Genomic DNA, 19,264 nt, shown 5'->3' with positions numbered 1-19,264 from the left:
AATTATGGTCTAGTTTTGACTTTTCCAATATAGGCTTCTACTTTAATAAAAAGTTCTGTACAGGAACAGCCGCCCCTGAAAAGCGATGCACTGAACTGATGGGTCACAACACATTCCGGCATTTTGAGTGGATGCACATGGAATTTTTTTTTTTTAAATGCATTTTTTGTCTGCATTTCTTTCCCGTAGCAAAAAATTAATTAAAAAAATACAGCAACCAAATGTTACATCATAAACCGCCCTACAAACGCTGCATTTTTGTAGGGGCATTTTAAGACAGACTTGACTCCAAACGGGTAAACTAATGGAGCCATAGGTTTTCAATGAGCCGTCTGTCATCGTAAAAAGTGTCCATTAGTCACACTTTCTAACAGGATCTCTTAACAGAACAGAAAAAGGAGAGTCGTTTTTCTGACCTGCTAAGCAACCAACTAAATCTGACGGATGCGATTTTCAATGATAATGGGACCATTATAAAAATGTATTTGAACACCTGAGAAACAGCAAGAATTCTGGCTCTTAAAGACCTGTTACTGTGCCTTTAAAAAGTCCACCTCAACTCTACTCATGAATCTAACTTAGTGGCACCTGTCTGAGCTCTTTAAAAAAGACCCCTGTCCACCCCACAGTTGGACGCCAACTACTACCATGGGCAAGACCAAAGAGCTGTCAAAAGAAACCAGAGACAAAATTGTGAACCTCCACAAGGCTGGAAAGGGCTACGGATCAATTGCCAAGCAGCTTGGTGAAAATAGAGCAACTGTTGGAGCAATTGTTAGAAAATAGAAGAGGCTAAAGACAACCGTTAGTCTCCCTCGGACTGGGGCTTCACGCAAGATCTCACCTCGTGGGGTATCACTGATAAGAAAGGTGAGGAATCAGCCCAGAACTACAAGGGAGGAGCTGGGACCAGTTTCAAAAGGTCACTGTTGGTAGAACACTACGCCGTCATGGTTTCAAATTATGCATTGCACGGAAGGTTCCCCTGCTCGGGTCATCACATGTCCAGGCCCTCTGAAGTTTGCCAATGTCCATCTGGATGATCCAGAGGAGGCATGGGAGAAAGTCATGTGGTCAGATGAGACCAAAGTAGAACTTTTTGGTCTAAACTTCACTCATCGTGTTTGGAGGAAAAAAGAAGGAGGAGTTGCATCCCAAGAACACCATACCTTCTGTGAAGCAGTATCATGCTTTGGGGGGTGCTTTTCTGTGAAGGGGACAGGACGACTGCACTGTATTAAGGAGAGGATGAATGGGGCCATTTATTGTGAGATTTTGAGCAACAACCTCCTACTCTCAGTCAGAACATTGAAGACGGGTCACGGCTGGGTCTTCCAACATGACAACGACCTGAAGCACACAGCCAGGATAACCAAGGAGTAGCTCCGTAAGAAGCCTATCAAGGTTCTGTAGTGGCCTAGCTAGCCAGTCTCCATACCTAAACCCAATAGAACATCTTTGGAGAGAGCTGAAACTCTTTGTTGCTCAGTGACAGCCCCGAAACCTGACAGATCTAGAGGAGATCTGTGTGGACGAGTGGGCCAAAATGCCTGTTGCGGTGTGTGCGCAAACCTGGTCAAGAACTACAGGAAACGTTTGACCTCTGTAATTACACATTCTGTATCAAATATTAACACTGATTTTCTCAGGTGTTCAAATACTTATGTTCAGCAGTGCAAGACAAATAAATTCTTTAAAAATCATACAATGTGATTTCCTGAAATAAAATATATATATATTATATTTTTATTTTATTTTTTTATTCTGTCTCTTGGAGTGGGAATGCACCTACAATGTGACTTTCAGACCCCTCTGTGATTTCTAAGTGGGAGAACTTGCAAAATCACAGGGTGTTTGAATTTTATTTTATTTTTTTTTATTTATTTTTTATCACATGTACAATATATGTTTAAGTTAAGAAAGTGGAACTAAATGTTTAGGCACACTATGAAACAGCAAATTGATCTCTGTCAGTCTGTGACTTTGGTTTGGGCTTCTGTTAAGAGGACGCAGATCCGCCATTAGGCGTCAACAACTTTCCAAAGACAGGCCAAATAAATCCAGCACAGTAGAGCAACTTTTTAACAGCTATCTCCCTCATAACAAGGAGCAGACGGTAATAAAAAATAAATAAAAAATAAAAATAAAAATAAAATAAAAAAGTCTTAAATGGGTCCTTTCAACTGTCCATTATCTGCAGTGCAAGGACGGCTTTAGTCATGTCAACTAAACACATGAAATGGGCAGGAATTAGAAAATAAAAAGTTAGATGTTTGTTATACTGTTAAACGTATTGGTAGCTTTCATGTTTTTTAGCTGTTGTAGTCATTTTTACTAACAAAGTACAGTTCCCTTTGAATTAGTTTTTCAGAAATGCATTACGAATCTATCACTTTATTTACAGCGTGATAAAGGCCACAACCTGTATGGGAGTTATTTTGGTTACCCTATATAGGACTTTTTTTTTTTTTTTTTATTATGACAAGAGGCTCAGCTACATCCACACCTGGGTTAGGGCATTCTGGTGCTATTCTGGCAGAGGAGCGGAATACTAGAATTGCCGTATTCGGCATGGCCAGACACCCATAGGATCCCTATTCATAATAATGGGGTGCGCTGGCGGAAAACAAATAGGCTGGTCATGGACTTTAGCCGACTTGCATCACAACTGATGAGTTCTCCTACAAACCACCCTCAATAAGCTATATTCATAGAAGGATGCAGATTACACCCATGTACACATCTGTGTGGCAATATGCGTCCACTAGTAATTACAGCGTTCCTAACCGCATAAAAACCACCAAGCCTGCCATGATGCCGAGAATAAGCTGGAGTTGGCTTATTCCAACGAGTACACTAATAAAAGCTTTTACAATACACAAAACACATGACAAACTTCAAATAAAAGTTGAAGGATGCGACTGAAAAATAAAGAACCAACGTCCGGATGTTGGGACAATTATAGAAACACTGTACACAAAAAGCAGAACTCAAGGCTGCCCAATGTAAACTGTGCACAATTTCAGGTGTGGATCTGAAACTGCCTCAGAACAAGCCTCAGCGTATTCAACTATGCCTTCTAGAAACCCAGACCTCCGTGGCAGAGAGGCAAGGATGCAAGTATGAAAAGAAAAAAAAAATGAAAAATGAAAACCTGAAGATTTTTTTTATCACAGCTTGACACGTCTATTAGCCAAAACACACGAAACTCCAGACTGCAGTGAAGGTGCTCTTTGATCAGCCTCTCCTCGTCTCCATCTGATATATACTTCACACAATTTTAGAAGCTTTTTAGTTTTCAGGAAGCTCTTTAAAAAGAAAACTGGGAAAACAGCCACCAATAAAATGTAAGCGGATTTCGGCACTGTTCACATTCTATTTGGTGTAAAAATACAAACGATCTTTGGGCACCTGGGTGGCCTCAATGGTTGGCCCTTACCAAAGATGTTCCACCAAACCTTTCATCCTTGAAGGCACGTTTACAATACAAGGCAAAGTGAATGAGATATTAAGAAATCTCATTCACACGATGCAAAAATAAATCAATCAATAGAGTAAACTACAGAGGAGATTTTAAATCCGTAGTCAATTTACGCTGCAGATTACCATTGTAATGAGTGAAATCTTCAGCAAGCAATGGCACCAAATCGGTACAAACTGCAATTTAACAACATTAGCGATTTTTCATGTCACACTTGAAAATTAACAGGAAAGGCAGGAGTGGCTTTAAAGGAATCACAGTTTAGGTGCAATTTTACAGTTTTATTTTTTTACGTTTACACACTGGCTGCTAAACCTAATATGTCAGGACTTCTTGTTCTGTACAGATCACTTTTCAGCAGTCATCTCATCATCACAAACAGGGTTACAAATCTGATACATAGATAACATGACGTGCTGTCATAGCTTATCTAGTCCCTCCCTACACAGGTCACAGAGCCTGCCTAGAAAACTCTTAGGAGAAGCTGATGAGTCCCCTCCTATCTTTTGTGTCTATGGACCATGGCGGTTGCTGTAAAGGCAAGATAGTGGTCCCCATAATCGTGTTCAGGAAATAGAATAAAAATGTACAATAATAAATAAAAATAAATAGAAGAATTGTGTGTCACCATCTAGGTTTAACTGGCAGAATTTTTTTTTTTTATAGGCGACGCCTTCCTTTTAAACGCTGGAGTACTGCTTAGAGGTGACACTTTGCATTGGCTGTTATGTCAGATTTCCAGCCCTTTTCCTTTCCAAGATCAGACATCACCGTCAATCTTCTCACGTGTATCTATGACGTATCATAACATTTTAAAGAAGTTTTCCAGGATTTTGATACCGATGACCTATTCTAAGGATAAGGTCACCAGTATCCGACTGGCTGGGGTCTGACACCCGGGCCTCCTGCCGATCAGCTGTTTGGGAAGGCACAGACTCTCCTCGGAGCGCAGTGGCCAAGCATGGCGCTGTACATTGTATAGCTGCTGTGCTTAGCCCCACTGAAGTAACAAGATTGCAGAACAGGCTGCCACATTACTGCCGATCAAAGACTTATGACCAAAAAAAGCTGCCAAAATATACGAGTGTAAAAGAAATGCAAATAGCATGTATATATGCCGGGATTCAGCCAGACAAAAAACTGTCGTGCAGCAATTTTTGCCGGGCCGATTCCCAGCATACAGGCCAGGGAGCGGCAGGATCTTCACTGGTTCCCATTATAGTCAATGAGGTCCAATGGGCTGGCGGCACTTTCCGGCTATGGCGGATCCAAAGAACTCCGACAGGCTGTTTTCTGCCAGAACAGCCTGCTGGATGTCTGTAAGAGCTCATACACACAAACTAGGCCTGCACACTAAATCGCCAAAGCAATCGCAATAAATCGCCATATCGCAATCGCCAATTGGCCGACCCAAAAATACTGCAATTGTATTACCATATTTTTCGCTTTATAAGAAAAACTTTTTACAAGACGAAAATGGCAGTGCGTCTTATAAAGCGATGGTTGACACTTTTGTATCGCCGGCCGCTATGCTGCACAGCGCGGCCGGCGATACATCAGTTACAGTGCGGGGAGGGAGGAGGGGCTGGAGGCAAGTCGTTATTTTAATGAACAAATGTTCTTCTATTTATTCTTTTCCATTTATCTGTCCTGTGCAGTGCTATTAAGAAAATGGCAAGTTTTGGATTTTGTACTTTTGCAGTAATGCAAATATGTCATTTAATTTAGTAAAAAGGTTTTATTTTGAAAAACACTGTGCATTTCAGTTCTTGCGTTAAGCATAACTACATTTCAGCATTATCAGTAATTTCTGTGTGCTTTTTGCCTTGAGAATCCAAGCAAATAGACCTCTAGCACAATTCCCTTAAAATATCGCATCGCATATTGTTATCGCAATTGCACAAAATTCCCATATCGTGCAGCCCTAACACAAACCTATTTATTTCCTCAGTCCGTTCCATTTTTTTTTGCAGCCCGTATGTGGAAACATTCACATCAATTGTGCCGCAAAAAAAACATAAAATGACTCAGTGTGCGTTGGGCTACTATTTTCACACTCGCGTTTGGTGCGGAACTGTCAGGATTGTGTGTCAGGACATTGTGTGTCCGTTTGGCTCAGTTTCGGCAGACAGACACCAAAAAGCTGAAAGCAGCAATTTGGTGTCCGCCTCCAGAGCGGAACGGAGGCGGAACTGATGCATTCTGAGCGGATCCTTATCCATTCAGAATGCATTAAGGGCAAAACCGCTTGTGAGATCGCGGAACAGATCTCACAAATGGAAAGCCAAAACGTCAGTGTGAAAGTAGCCTTAGATGTCCTATTATTGTCCACATTACCGACAAGGATAGGACTGTTCTGTTCAGCAAAATCTGGAATGCACACGGCTGGTATCCAAGTTTTGAGGACCTGCAAAATCCAACAGTCGTGTGCATGAGCCCTAGTGCTAATGTGAAACTAGCCTAAGTGGCACATTTTAGGAGATGATTAGTGGGGTGGGTCTTTGTATTGTGATCGGAGACTATTCCGCTACTACTAGTTGCACCCATCAACAATGGGAAGACGTTGGGGGGAGATCTATCAATTCTTGGCGCAGTTTGCACCATAGCCAACTTTACGAGATGAAGGTTAAAGTTGACACCACATTTATCATATGTCATACAGAGAATAATAGTGGAGATTTGCAACTTTTTGCAGCATCTGCGACTTAAAGTCGCAATTTCAATTGCTGCGTGCGACTTTTGATAAGTTTACACTTGTCTGGGGTATGCTTACAACATCCCCTATACTTGTGCCTTTTCTCCGATAAGACATTCAGAAATGTGGCGGTCCTAATGCCACTTTATGACCCACGCTCGCTCTTCTTGGCAGATTTCTATTTTGGGACGAATCCTGCTTTATGGAGTGAATGCTGACGTTTTCTGTGTGATAAATGTGGACCAGATTGATTAATAAATCTTTTTATTTTATTGATAAATCTCCCTATTTGTCTTTATTCATTTTTTTGGGCACTAACAAAGTCAAATAAATCATGAAAACAAGTTCTGCTGACCTCCGAGCGTTGATCAACAGCCTGAAGCAACCTCCACGCTGTAAACCATAATTACGCCTTATCCCCTGAGGGATTGGGTGTGCAACATAGTAGCACTGCTGGAAAACACTGGACTAAATACCAACAGCACAAGAAGCCCAGCCTGATGGTGCACCCCCATATTGGTGGCAAAGGATCCGTGCATGGCTTTGTGTAGGATGAGGGACGGGTCATGCAAAGGACAAGCTGTCAGCACATATAGGTTATTGATTTTATTTAGGCAGAATACAGCAGGAGAAGATTACTTTTTTACCATTTCAATCAAAAGCCATCTGCTTCCAATGGAGGCACTGGTAAATGTTTAGAAAAAGAACATATTAGCAGAAGGAAAAAAATAAAAATTACAATGTACCTGTTCCACTGAATCAGCTACCGAAGGTATCCCACACTCATCGGTATAAATGTAGCAGCAGTAGTAGTCATAGTCTGAAATCTGGCTCACGGACTTAAGGATGCTCGCCAGGAAATACTACTTCTCAGTAAAGTCAGTTGTGTGGAACAGAAACATCAAAAGTGATAATAAAGTGGAGAAATCTGTTTGTTATAGCACAGAAAGGAAAATAAAAAAAATAAAATAAAAAAGGTATCTGGGGGGTCAGCAGCAAGCTACGGTACCCGAGTTTGGATGGAATATATGTAGTATTGCTTTGGAAAAAAAAAAATAACGTATTTGATGCAATGTTCTTTACTCTATGGCACTTGAGCAAGAATAGCTGCTTAAAGGGGTGTTCTCATCTGGGACATGTATGGTGTATCGTTAGGATATAGCATAAATGTCGGATAGATGAGGGTCCCAAAGGTGGGTCCTGCACCCATCTCCAAGACATGGCTCTGAAGTCAAAGAGGAGCAAGCGGGAATGCATGGACACCCTCTATTGACTGCCATGAGAGTTCAAAAGATAGAGTGCTGGCGTGGCAATTTTCAGAAGTTCCATAACGGTGAATATAGGGGAAGCCGCACTTTCTTCATTCACCGTTATGGGACTCCTGAAAATAGGCAAGCAATTATTTTATAAGCCCCATAGTAGTGAATGTAGAGCAAGCCATGCATGCATGGTGTTCTCGTTCCTTTCAGGGCCCGTTCTGGAGAGAGCAGAGGGTCCCAGAGGTGAGAACCAAACCTATCTGACATAGGTGGCATATCCTAAGCTATGCCATGAATGTCCCAGATGGAACAACTCTTTCTAAAGGCATCTGCAATTTAGGCAACCCTCACTTCCTAGAAGAGTCCTTTCACAATAAGCAGATAAATAGGTTGTCTGTATAATACAGGACAGGACAAGTCCTCAAGAACCAGAAATGCTCATCGTGACTGCTCCCCGCTGTGGCCAAAAAACTGAGGATCCTGAACACAGGACCCTTCCCCACCGACTCAGAATTTCCTAATACGGTGTATAAGATACTAGAGCTTTCTAAACTGGACAACCCCTTAACAGGTAGCCAAAAATCAGTAAGACATTACCATGATACTTTCTCTCTACTTAGGATTCACTCCTGGTTTCAGCTTAAAAAAAAACTGATGCCAAATGCTGATCGAATTTGTACCATATGCATGCGACCCAATGGAGTACATTGAGGGCTGCTTAGTTACAGATAGAAGTAGTATAAAGCCTGCCAAACCAACTTTCTCTCCATTTGGCAGAGTTGGCAATTCTGTTTACAATAAGTTGATCACAAAGTGTCCTGTTGCTGGGACCACCCATGATCAGTGGAGGAACCGATGAGTAAGACCTCATGAACATGATCGCATGTATTCTGCAATCTGCAAAACACAGAAGCAGTCTTTTTGCTATCCATATTTATTTGGTCCCATTGACTTAATGTGGTTTGGGTGGTTTTGTAGACTACAAAATACTTATGGTCTGGTGCATAAGGCCTAAGCGTGTAAGCTCCCTGCACCATCACAGAAAAGCATTAAGCAGTGTCCAGTCATATCAATGGGTTCCTCTTTGTAATGCAGGACAGGTCGTCCATAACAAGCACTGCTCTCCATAAGGATCCTGACCAGGGAACCTCCTCTAAGTTAAATTCCCATCAAACAGCATTTGAAAATGGGTTTTCTAAACCACAAAACCTTTTTGGAGGACATCCTCTGGGATTTAATCATGATAAATAGCATGTCTTCTACAGTACTATGGACTTGGGTAACTGAAAAAGTATTGTGACATCAACACGTCCATGGGTGAGGAATGCCTCTCTTGGGGGACGGGACGGGGGCTTACTGCCAGTTTACCCTTCAAAATAAAAAAATTGGGCAACTAGAGTAGAGAGCGTTCAAGCCTATGATGAAGAACACAATGTATCTTCAGTACCCTGATGGATACACCATTCCCTACTATAAAACTTCTGACTGCAGGGTGAAATCAATAGAAGCAATCTAAAATCTCTATGCAGATAGCTTCATGGACTGCTGACCATCCTAGCATAGCACCAGATACACATTCAGCAGTTCTCCATGAAACCATACTTTGCTTGAGAAGAAGACGTAGCAATTCTCACCGTTCACCCCTACCCCTTTTGACCACCCTGCATAAGGCATGTGCATTACACCTCTATCCCATATCATCAACGTCCTTACATAATCTCTGTTTCTTCTCAACGGCAGCCAAGCAATGCCTATGACAAAGCTACCACGCAACAGTAGACGGTCAGAAAAAGAAGACCCAACCACCTGTCGAGGGTATACCATGAGCAGCTGCAATGTGCGCCATATAGCTAGCAGGAGCTAGGCAGTCAAGGTGCATACATATAATGCTGCAGTCCCTCACACTAAGGGGAGCCTCCTAGTTACGTATGGATGCATCAGCAGATTCCAACATGAAGGTAATCCATAAATCAATTCCTGTGCACGGGTGTATAGATCCAGCCTTATCAATGTTATTGACCAGGAGCTCCCAGGCCGCGGGGATTTGAATACGTTAATATACCTAGATTAACACATCAAAAAAAATTAGGCGAAAAGTTAATTTTTACGTTAAACCTCTTGCTGCGGACTGTGTGCTCCATCGTGATCATTTACTAACGCAAGGTACATTTATTAAACATCTCGGACACTGGGGCCATATACCTAGTTTAAAAATAAATAAGCAAACGTGTCCACCTTCTCCTCCGGACAACACTGGTCGTAAGGGTTAATTTCCCAACCTGTGCCTGGAATGTGGCACTGCTCCTACTTGCAGCCCTTCTAGAACTACTCTCTGGAACGTACCATCTCTGAATGGCCCCCCCAGAACTCCTAGGCAATGATGGGAGTCGTAACATCAATTCTCATGCCGCCGTCTGCTTGGAAGGGGTTAATAAGCCAACTGGTGGGAAGAGTACAGTAAGGAGACGCCAATGTGAGGACATATTGACTGCAGGCTTTTCTCCTTCCTCGAGGGCATCGGGCAATCCCACACTGTAATATGCCATCGTCAGGGGAGATGGGGGGGGTAGGTAATGACGCGCCGCAGGCTGGCACAACGAGGGTCTTCACGGTGACATCAGATTGGTATGGCCATCCTGTGGAATGTAATCAGGAGGTGATGGGGGATGACAGCCATGGAAGGTGGAAGATCTAAAATGCTTCCTTAAGGCCCCACCATGGGGGGGGGGACCAGCCTAATTCAGCATCCAGCCTGCCGCCCACACACAATGCGATGAGGATGCGAGCTGGCAATGGGGGCTACCACCATACAGAGGAGGCAACCTTACAGCACCCCACCCAATGCCCGCAGTGGGCACCATATGCTGCCTTACCTTTCACCGCCCTGTCCAACGTAGACAACTTGGGATCAGTGGCCTTGTGTTCAGACATGTCCGGCCGCGGGCTGCAATGTGTGTATATCCCGGAGAGAAACTGGCGTGTGCGCTGCCCTTTCCGTCTGCGGTTGTCAGATATGATTCACCAGCATGGAGAAGAAGAAAACGTGTCTGTCAGCAGCCCTCCCCCCACACATAACCGGATAGCTGCGGTGAGCACTGAAATGCAACAGCCTGTCTCCGGCCAGAGACACTGCTCCACTGTATTCCCTGACACTCTCACACACACACCGCACACGTACAGCCTAGCGCTCACTACACCATCGGCGCTCAGCTAGGGTTACAGCGCTAGGCCCGCCCCCTGCGGCGATTGGCTGTGGCGGGCCGTCAGTCACACGTCGGCACCCTTCCAGGTATTTCCCTTCCCTGAAGCTCACTGGTGTTACTATGGCTCTCCGCGCTGTCACTTTGGCTGCAGACGAGGAAGTGGAGGCGGAGTGGGAGGAGGGAGAAGCCCCGCTAATGAGTCTGGGTGCGCGCCGGGGATTGGACGATGTGTGGAGGCGCCTGATTGGCTCCCTCCAAGCCTCCGCTTCCTGTTTCGGTGCGGTGGAATGTCATCCGGTTTTTATCACGGACGCGCCTTCCGTGATCAGTGCTCTCTGGCCGTACAGTATGAGGAGGGCTAATATCCCTGCGGACGGGGACATGCTGCGAATTTAACCCTTTCCTGAAGCCACGATTTTCTATTTTTTTGCATTTTTTTTCTTATTTTTGTTTGTCCACATAGTCGTTTGTTGCGTGACACATTGCGCTTTTTTTTTTAAATGGCACCTTTGATAAATATATTAGAGAAATAATATAAAACTTAAAAATAATTCCTAATGTTGTGGAATTGGACCAAAAAACCTAATTCCTCCACAGTTTTATGAGTTTGTTTTTACAGCATTCCCTATGAGGTAAAATGACCTGTTAGCTTTATTTCCCGGGTCAGTACGATTACAGCGATACCACATTTGTATAGTTTTAATACTTAAAAACAAAAAGTTTGGGGGAAAAATAAAAATATATTTTTGTGTTGTCACATTCTGACCCCCCCCCCCCCCCCCCTTAACTTTTATAGTTCTGTCTACGGCGCTGTGAGGGCTCATGTTTTTGGGGACAATCTCTAGTGGTATTTATTGATACCCTTTTGGAATGTGTATGACTTTTTGATCACTTTTTATAAAATTTTTGAGGTGAAGCGTTTAAAAACGGCAAATCAGCCATTTTGATTTATTTTCCAATAATGGCGTTCGCTGTACGGGATAAATATGTTTATATTTTAATAGTATGGAAGTTTTGGGATGCATCAATGTTGATTTTTTTATTTTATTATTATTATTATTTTTTATATAGGGAGAGTAGGTGATTTGAATTTTTATATATACACTCACCTAAGGCCTCTTTCACACTTGCGTTGCCCGGATCCGGCGTGTACTCCACTTGCCGGAATTACACGCCGGATCCGGAAAAACGCAAGTGAACTGAAAGCATTTGAAGACGGATCCATCTTCAAAATGTGTTCAGTGTTACTATGGCACCCAGGACGCTATTAAAGTCCTGGTTGCCATAGTAGTAGTGGGGAGCGGTATACTTACCGTCCGTGCGGCTCCCGGGGCGCTCCAGAATGACGTTAGAGCGCCCCATGCGCTTGGATGACGTGATCCATGTGATCACGTCATCCATGCGCTTGGGGCGCCCTGACGTCACTCTGAAGCGCCCCGGGAGCCGCACGGACGGTAAGTATACTGCTCCCCACTACACTTTACCATGGCTGCCAGGACTTTAGCGTCCTGGCAGCCATGGTAACCATTCAGAAAAAGCTAAACGTCGGATCCGGTAATGCGCCGAAACAACGTTTAGCTTAAGGCCGGATCCGGATCAATGCTTTTCAATGGGCATTAATTCCGGATCCGGCCTTGCGGCAAGTGTTCAGGATTTTTGACTGGAGCAAAAAGCGCAGCATGCTGCAGTATTTTCTCCGGCCAAAAAACATTCCGGTCCTGAACTGAAGACATCCTGATGCATCCTGAACGGATTTCTCTCCATTCAGAATGCATTAGGATAAAACTGATTAGGATTCTTCCGGCATAGAGCCCCGACGACGGAACTCTATGTCGGAAAAGAACAACGCAAGTGTGAAAGAGCCCTAAAGAATTATTCGGAACACCTGTTCTATTTCTTATTAATGCGATTATCTAGTCAACCAATCACATGGCAGTTGCTTCAATCCATGTAGGGTTGTGGTCCTGGTCAAGACAATCTCCTGAACTCCAAACTGAATGTCAGAATGGGAAAGAAAGGTGGGCTACAACAGCAGAAGACCCCACCGGGTACCACTCATCTCCACTACAAATAGGAAAAAGAGGCTACAATTTGCACGAGCTCACCAAAATTGGACTGTTGAAGACTGGAAAAATGTTGTCTGGTCTGAGTCTCGATTTCTGTTGAGACATTCAAATGGTAGAGTCTGAATTTGGCGTAAACAGAATGAGAACATGTATCCATCATGCCTTGTTACCACTGTGCAGGCTGGTGGTGGTGGTGTAATGGTGGGGGGGATGTTTTCTGGGCACACTTTAGGCCCCTTAGTGTCAATTGGCCATCGTTTAAATGCCACGGGCTACCTGAGCATTGTTTCTGACCATGTCCATCCCTTCATGACCACCATGTACCCATCCTCTGATGGCTACTTCCAGCAGGATAATGCACCATGTCCCAAAGCTTGAATCATTTCAAATTGGTTTCTTGAACATGACAATGAGTTCACTGTACTAAAATGGCCCCCACAGTCACCAGATCTCAACCCAATAGAGCATCTTTGGGATGTGGTGGAACGGGAGCTTCGTGCCCTGGATGTGCATCCCTCAAATCTCCATCAACTGCAAGATGCTATCCTATCAATATGGGCATTTCTAAAGAATGCTATCAGCACCTTGTTGAATCAATGCCACGTAGAATTAAGGCAGTTCTGAAGGCAAAAGGGGGTCCAACACCGTATTAGTATAGTGTTCCTAATAATTCTTTAGGTGAGTGTATATTATTATTTTTTTAAAGGTGTTTTCCAAGACTTTTAGGGCTCATGCACACGACCGTATGGCTTTTTCAGTGTTTTGCAGTCCGTTTTTTACGGATCCGTTGTCTCATTTTTTGTTTCTGTTGTGTTTCCGTTCCGTTTTTCTGTATGCCATATACAGTAATTACATAGAAAAAATTGGGCTGGGCATAACATTTTCAATTGGTTCAGCAGGAATGGATACGGAAGACATACGGATGCATTTCTGTATGTGTTCCGTTTTTATTTGCAGACCCATTGACTTGAATGGAGCCAAGCACCGTGATTTGCGGACAAGAATAGGACATGTTCTATCTTTTCACAGTACAGAAATACTGAAACGGAATGCACACAGAGACACTTCAGTTTTTTTTGCTGAACCATTGAAATGAATGGTTCATTATATGTACCGCATACTGAACTAAAAAAAACGGCCAGTATACTGAACGCTAAATACTGTTGTGTGCATGAGCCCTTATAATGGTGATGTATCCTCAGGATAGGGCATCAGTGTCTGGTTGGTATCAGACACACGGGACCCCCATTAATCTGCAGTGTGAGAAGGCACTGATGCTGGCAGTAGCTTCTCGCAGGTCAGCCTAGTAGTCCATGTGACTATGCATTCATTGGGCACATGGCTTAGTTGCAGCTCTGCCCCATTGAAGTAAAAAAGGGCTGAGCTGCTGCACAATGTATGGTGATGTGCTTGGTTTGCTGAGAGAAGACTGCAGCGCCAGTGCCTTCTCAGCTGATAGGTTAGGGGTCCGCAGGTGTCGGACCCCCACCGTTCAGATGCTGATGACCTATCCAGAGTATAGGTCATCAGTAGAAAACCCCTAGAGGATTTGAACATGTTATAGGTGGATCACTTTTCCCAGAGACTGCAATGTTTTACCATTGCAGTATATGGGCGATTTATTATGTTCTCCATTGGAACATAGCTGTGGCAGGCCTCGGAGCGGAGGAGCCATACAGGCCCAGGGAGTGTGGTGCTCCTGGGGAAATCCCTCTCAGATTCCATGGTCCCAATTTACCACAGCATCTGCGGGGTTAATTGTCCATGATCAATCACTCTCCAGAACGGGGCCCCCGATGTGAAGGAAAGTTGCTGTCTGCAGTTTTCGGCCATCTACGAGTGTCTAATGGGACTTTTGCTTACCCCTCCATGCCTAATTACACTGTTTATTGACCCAGAAGTTTACTAGCGTCCAGATTATAGTGCCAGATGAGGCTACTTTTACACTAGTGTTCTTGCTGGAATCCGGCAGAGTCCATCAAAAACGCTTCCGTTACTGATAATACAACCGTCTTCATGGTTGTATTATCTTTAACATAGCAAAGACGGATCCGTCATTAACTCCATTGAAAGTCAATGGGGGACGGATCCGTTTTCAATCGTGGCAGAGAAAACTGATCCGTCCCCATTGACTTGCATTGGGGGTCATGACGGATCCGTCTTACTCTGCATCCCAGGACGGAAAGCAAAATACAACATGTTGCGGTCTGGGAATGCAACTAAACGGAACGGAATGCATTTTAGAGCATTCCGTTCAGTTCAGTTTTGTCCCCATTGACAATGAATAGGGGACAAAAACTGTTGCGGCTTATTTCCGGAACTCAATAACAGAAAACTAAAACCAAACACCCCACAAGCATCAATAACTAGTGTTGAGCGAACTTGTGTTTTAAGTTCGGCGTCTAAAGTTCGAGTTCAGGTTATCGAAGTATCCCGTTATGGATTCTAAATTCCATTATGGTCCATGGTAGCGGAATCCATAACGGGATACTTTGATGACCCGAACTTTAGACGCCGAACTTAAAACACAAGTTCGCTCAACGCTATCAATAACGCCCCCTGCACCTAGAGGCTAATTAGCATATTATAAGTTAGATTTCTGCAGTAATAAGTAATAAAAAGTTAGATTTTTAGTTAGGTTCAGCTGACATTAGCCCATCGCTAATGTCAGCTAGTTTAATAGGGTTAATTCCAGTGACAGAAACTCTTTAAGGACTGTAATCCCTGTTTTTTATAGGTTGCTACATTTTTTTTTAGCTTATAACCACATTTTGGTGTTTTTAATACTGGTGATATATGCATGTAAATTTAGATCAAAGTGATATGCATGAACTTTGCATGTATGAATCATAAAACTTTTTGCATGGGTTACACTTTTACCCACCGTTATCAACTTTATGCAATTTTGCCTACTTTCACACTTGCGTTTTTGCCTGATCCGGCAGGGCTCAGCAAAAAACGCTTCTGTTACTGATAATACAACCATCTGCATCCGTTATGAACGGATCCGGTTGTATCATCTTTAACATAGCAAAGACGGATCCGTCATCAACTCCATTTCAAGTCAATGGGGGACGGATCCGTATTCTAGCGTGTCAAATTGTGTCAGATAAAACGGAAAGTAAACCGCGGTTTGCTCTCCGGTATGAAAACGTAACGTAATGCATTTTGGAGCATTTCGTTCTGTTCAGTTCCGTTTTGTCCCCATTGACAATGAGTGGAGACAATACGGAAGCCTTTGTTTTTTCCGGTATTGAGACCCTATGACTGAGCTCAATGTCGGAAAATAGAAACGCTAGTGTGAAAGTAGCCTTTTATGAAAAATTGTACGTTGACACAAAATTGCGTAAAGGTGTCTGTGTGGCATTCTGACGATGTTCCGGCTGTCTGCTTTCAGAAAATATATGGGTATGTTTTTTTTATTTTGTAATTTGGGTTTTTATCTGTACATGTCAAAACTGGAAAAATGATCCTGGTTACCAGAGGGGAAAAATGTCTGAATGCCACTGGCAGTGAACGCGGTTAAATGCTGCGCAATACGTTGGCGTTATATAAATAACGTTTATTGTATCTACAAATATATATTCATATATCATCCTGTATAACTCAGCGGCTATTGGCAAATTAAACCAATAGGAAATTAACCTCTCACCTCGTTACAGTTGTTTTGTTATCAGCATAATTCATATTTAATGAGTCGTTACCTTCGGCGCGGTCACCATGAGTGATACAGACTGTCCCGCTCACTGAGCTGGATTGATTGGGTTTTGTTGTCATTCAGCTGCTCCTCGCTGTACATCATCTTTCGTGGTTTTCTTTTATTCAGGTCTTCTCCTTATTCTCTTTGCCCTTTATGTTCACCTTATGTTCCCTTATGTCCTCCCCATATTTCACTCTTGAGTACTCAGCTTGATGTCTTTCCAAATGCCCTTTACTGAGCGGAAACCGCAATACAGAGAAATTCGCTCAGATATGTAGAATGGGTAGATGTCAGGTAAGAACAGTATCATTTCAGCTGTCTGTCCACTATTCTCATTTTTTAAAACATAGTCACCTTTGCACACCATTTTGCAGTCAGGATTTAAGATGAATTGCATGGCTAGTCAACATCCGAACAGTGTGCCAGTCTCTGCACCCCTGCTGATGCCCCTGACACAGAGGGAATGCCAAGTGCGACCTGGTGTTGTGTCCCATCACTTTTATTAGTCATTTCTGAAACCAGTCACTTTTTTTTCACATATTTTGAAGTAAGTAGCAGAGAAACATCCAAAATATAGTTTACAGTCTGAGTGCCATATTTTTCGGTGTACTGGCGGTAGGGACTGGCTTAATACATTGGTACATTTGCAAAGAAAACCACACATGTAATAATACAAAAGATTTTTTTTAATTATATGTCTACAAAAGGACATACAGTGCTGCCCATAATTATTCATACCCCGGGCAAATTTTGACTGAAAGTTACTTTTATTCAACCAGCAAGTAATTTTTTTGACGGGAAATGACATAGGTGTCTCCCAAAAGATAATAAGACTATGTACAAGAGGCATTATTGTGGGAAAAACACATTTCTCAGCTCTTATTTACATTTGAGCAAAAAGTGTCCATGCCAAATAGTCCAAGCTGTCCTAAAGCATCCTAATTACCCTGATTAATTGGGAACAGCTGTTTTATTCAACTCAACAGGTGAAAAACAGCAGCTCTCTGCAGTTGGTTTGTGGACAGTCATGGCTAAGACAAAGGAGCTCAGTGAGGACCTGCGGCTGCGCATTGTGGCTGCTCACAAGTCAGGAAAGGGCTACAAGGCTATTTCTAAATGTTTTCAAGTTCCAGTGGCTACAGTGCAAAGTATTATAAAAAAAAATACAAGATGTTCCGCACTGTGGAAAATCTCAGAGGACGTGGTCGGAAGCCAAAAGTGACACCTGTGCTGGCCAGGAGGATAGTTAGAGAGGTGAAAAAGAATCCAAGGATCACCACCAAGGCCATCCTGGTGAATTTGGGCTCTGCTGGTGGCAATGCAACTGACACTGCACACTGCTGGGTTCCACGGATGCAGACTAAGGAGGGCGCCACTTCTCCAGATAAGGCACACAAAAGCTCGCTTGGCCTTTGCAAAAACTCATCTGGACAAAGAAGAAGACTTCTAGTCTTATGTGTTATGGTCAGATGAAACAAAAATTTAATTGTTTGGTCACAATGATGTTTCATTCATTTGGCGTAAAAAAGGAGAAGCCTTCAACCCAAAGAACACCATCCCCACTGTCAAACATGGTGGTGGGAACCTAATGCTTTGGGGGTGTTTTTCAGCCAATGGACCAGGGAACCTAATCACAGTAAATGGCACCATGAAAAAAATAAACAATACATGAGGATTCTCAACAACAACATCAGGCAGTCTGCAGAGAAACTTGGCCTTGGGCACCAGTGGACAATTCAGCATGACAATGACCCAAAACACACAGCAAAAGTGGTGAAGAAATGGTTAGCAGACAACAACATTAACGTCTTAGAGTGGCCCAGCCAGAGTCCAGACTTGAATCCAATTGATTATCTGTGGAGGGAGCTAAAGATCAGGGTGATGGCAAAAAGACCCTCCAGATTTGGAGCTCATTGCTAAAGATGAATGGGCAAAAATACCTGTGGAGACATGCAAAAGCTGGTCTGCAATTATAGGAAGCGTGTGATTGCTGTAATAGCCAATAAAGGCTTTTCTATTGATTATTGAGAAGGGTATGAATAATTTTGGACTGGACACTTTTTGCTCAAATGTAAATAAAAGCTGAGAAATGTTTTTTTCCACAATAATGCCTCTTGTACATCGTCTTATTATCTTTTGGGAGACACCTATGTCATTTCCTGTCCAAAAATTACTTGCTGGTTGAATAAAAGTAACTTTAAGTCAAAATTTGCCTGGGGTATGAATAATTATGGGCAGCACTGTACATATAATAATCACAAAAATATAAAAAGGAGCAAGTAGGTGCTATAAAGATGGTATACCCCATCCAACTACAAGTTTACACATATTGACATATTAAGTACTGTGCCAAAGTTCAAAGAAATAATAATAATACAAGCTCTATTATCATTGTATGGGCTCGAATAACAACATACAGGTCCAATGGTCGACCAGACCATGCTTCCTCACATATTCCAGCAGAATGGTGGACCATTAGCCGGACGCAGTTATTCCCACTTCCCAACAATGAAGTATAACAAAGAATATGCATATACCCCTAAGCATGAAGTACCATGATCCTAACAGCTAAGGGAAAGGAGTGAACTGAGCACAGAGTAAGTACAAACATACCGTGGTGGGGCTAAAAAAAAAACAACGTACGTTTTGCCATGCTTCTTTTGGGGGCACCTACTTGCTCCTTTTTATATTTATGTAATTATTATATGTATGTCCTTTTGTAGACACATAATAAAAAATGTCTTTTGTATTATTACATGTGTGATGTTCTTTAACAGGTCGTTAGTTATGCCCCCACACAGCTTTTTGGTTATTTTGATTATTTTTTGGGTTATCCTATTGGTACATGTGCCCCAAAGCT

General features: G+C 42.9%; 1 protein-coding gene across 4 annotated transcripts in view; it reads right to left on the bottom strand.

The window, feature by feature from the left end:
* Positions 1-10,764, bottom strand: part of PPP3CA (protein phosphatase 3 catalytic subunit alpha) — a 225,117-nt gene extending 214,353 nt beyond the window's left edge. For 2 of the 4 annotated variants that reach the window (XM_044302447.1, XM_044302437.1), the window contains exon 1: positions 10,309-10,762. In XM_044302447.1, coding sequence (XP_044158382.1) covers positions 10,309-10,366 — 58 coding nt within the window. In that variant the 5' untranslated portion in view covers positions 10,367-10,762. Of the gene's footprint in view, positions 1-10,308 lie in introns of all 4 variants that reach the window. The other 2 variants (XM_044302431.1, XM_044302454.1) reach the window with 2 other exon arrangements.
* Positions 10,765-19,264: the final 8,500 nt, after the last annotated feature.

This window comes from Bufo gargarizans, chromosome 1, assembly GCF_014858855.1.
Source record: "Bufo gargarizans isolate SCDJY-AF-19 chromosome 1, ASM1485885v1, whole genome shotgun sequence".
Taxonomy (NCBI): Eukaryota; Metazoa; Chordata; class Amphibia; order Anura; family Bufonidae; genus Bufo; species Bufo gargarizans.
This window is presented reverse-complemented; position numbering and strand designations above follow the sequence as displayed.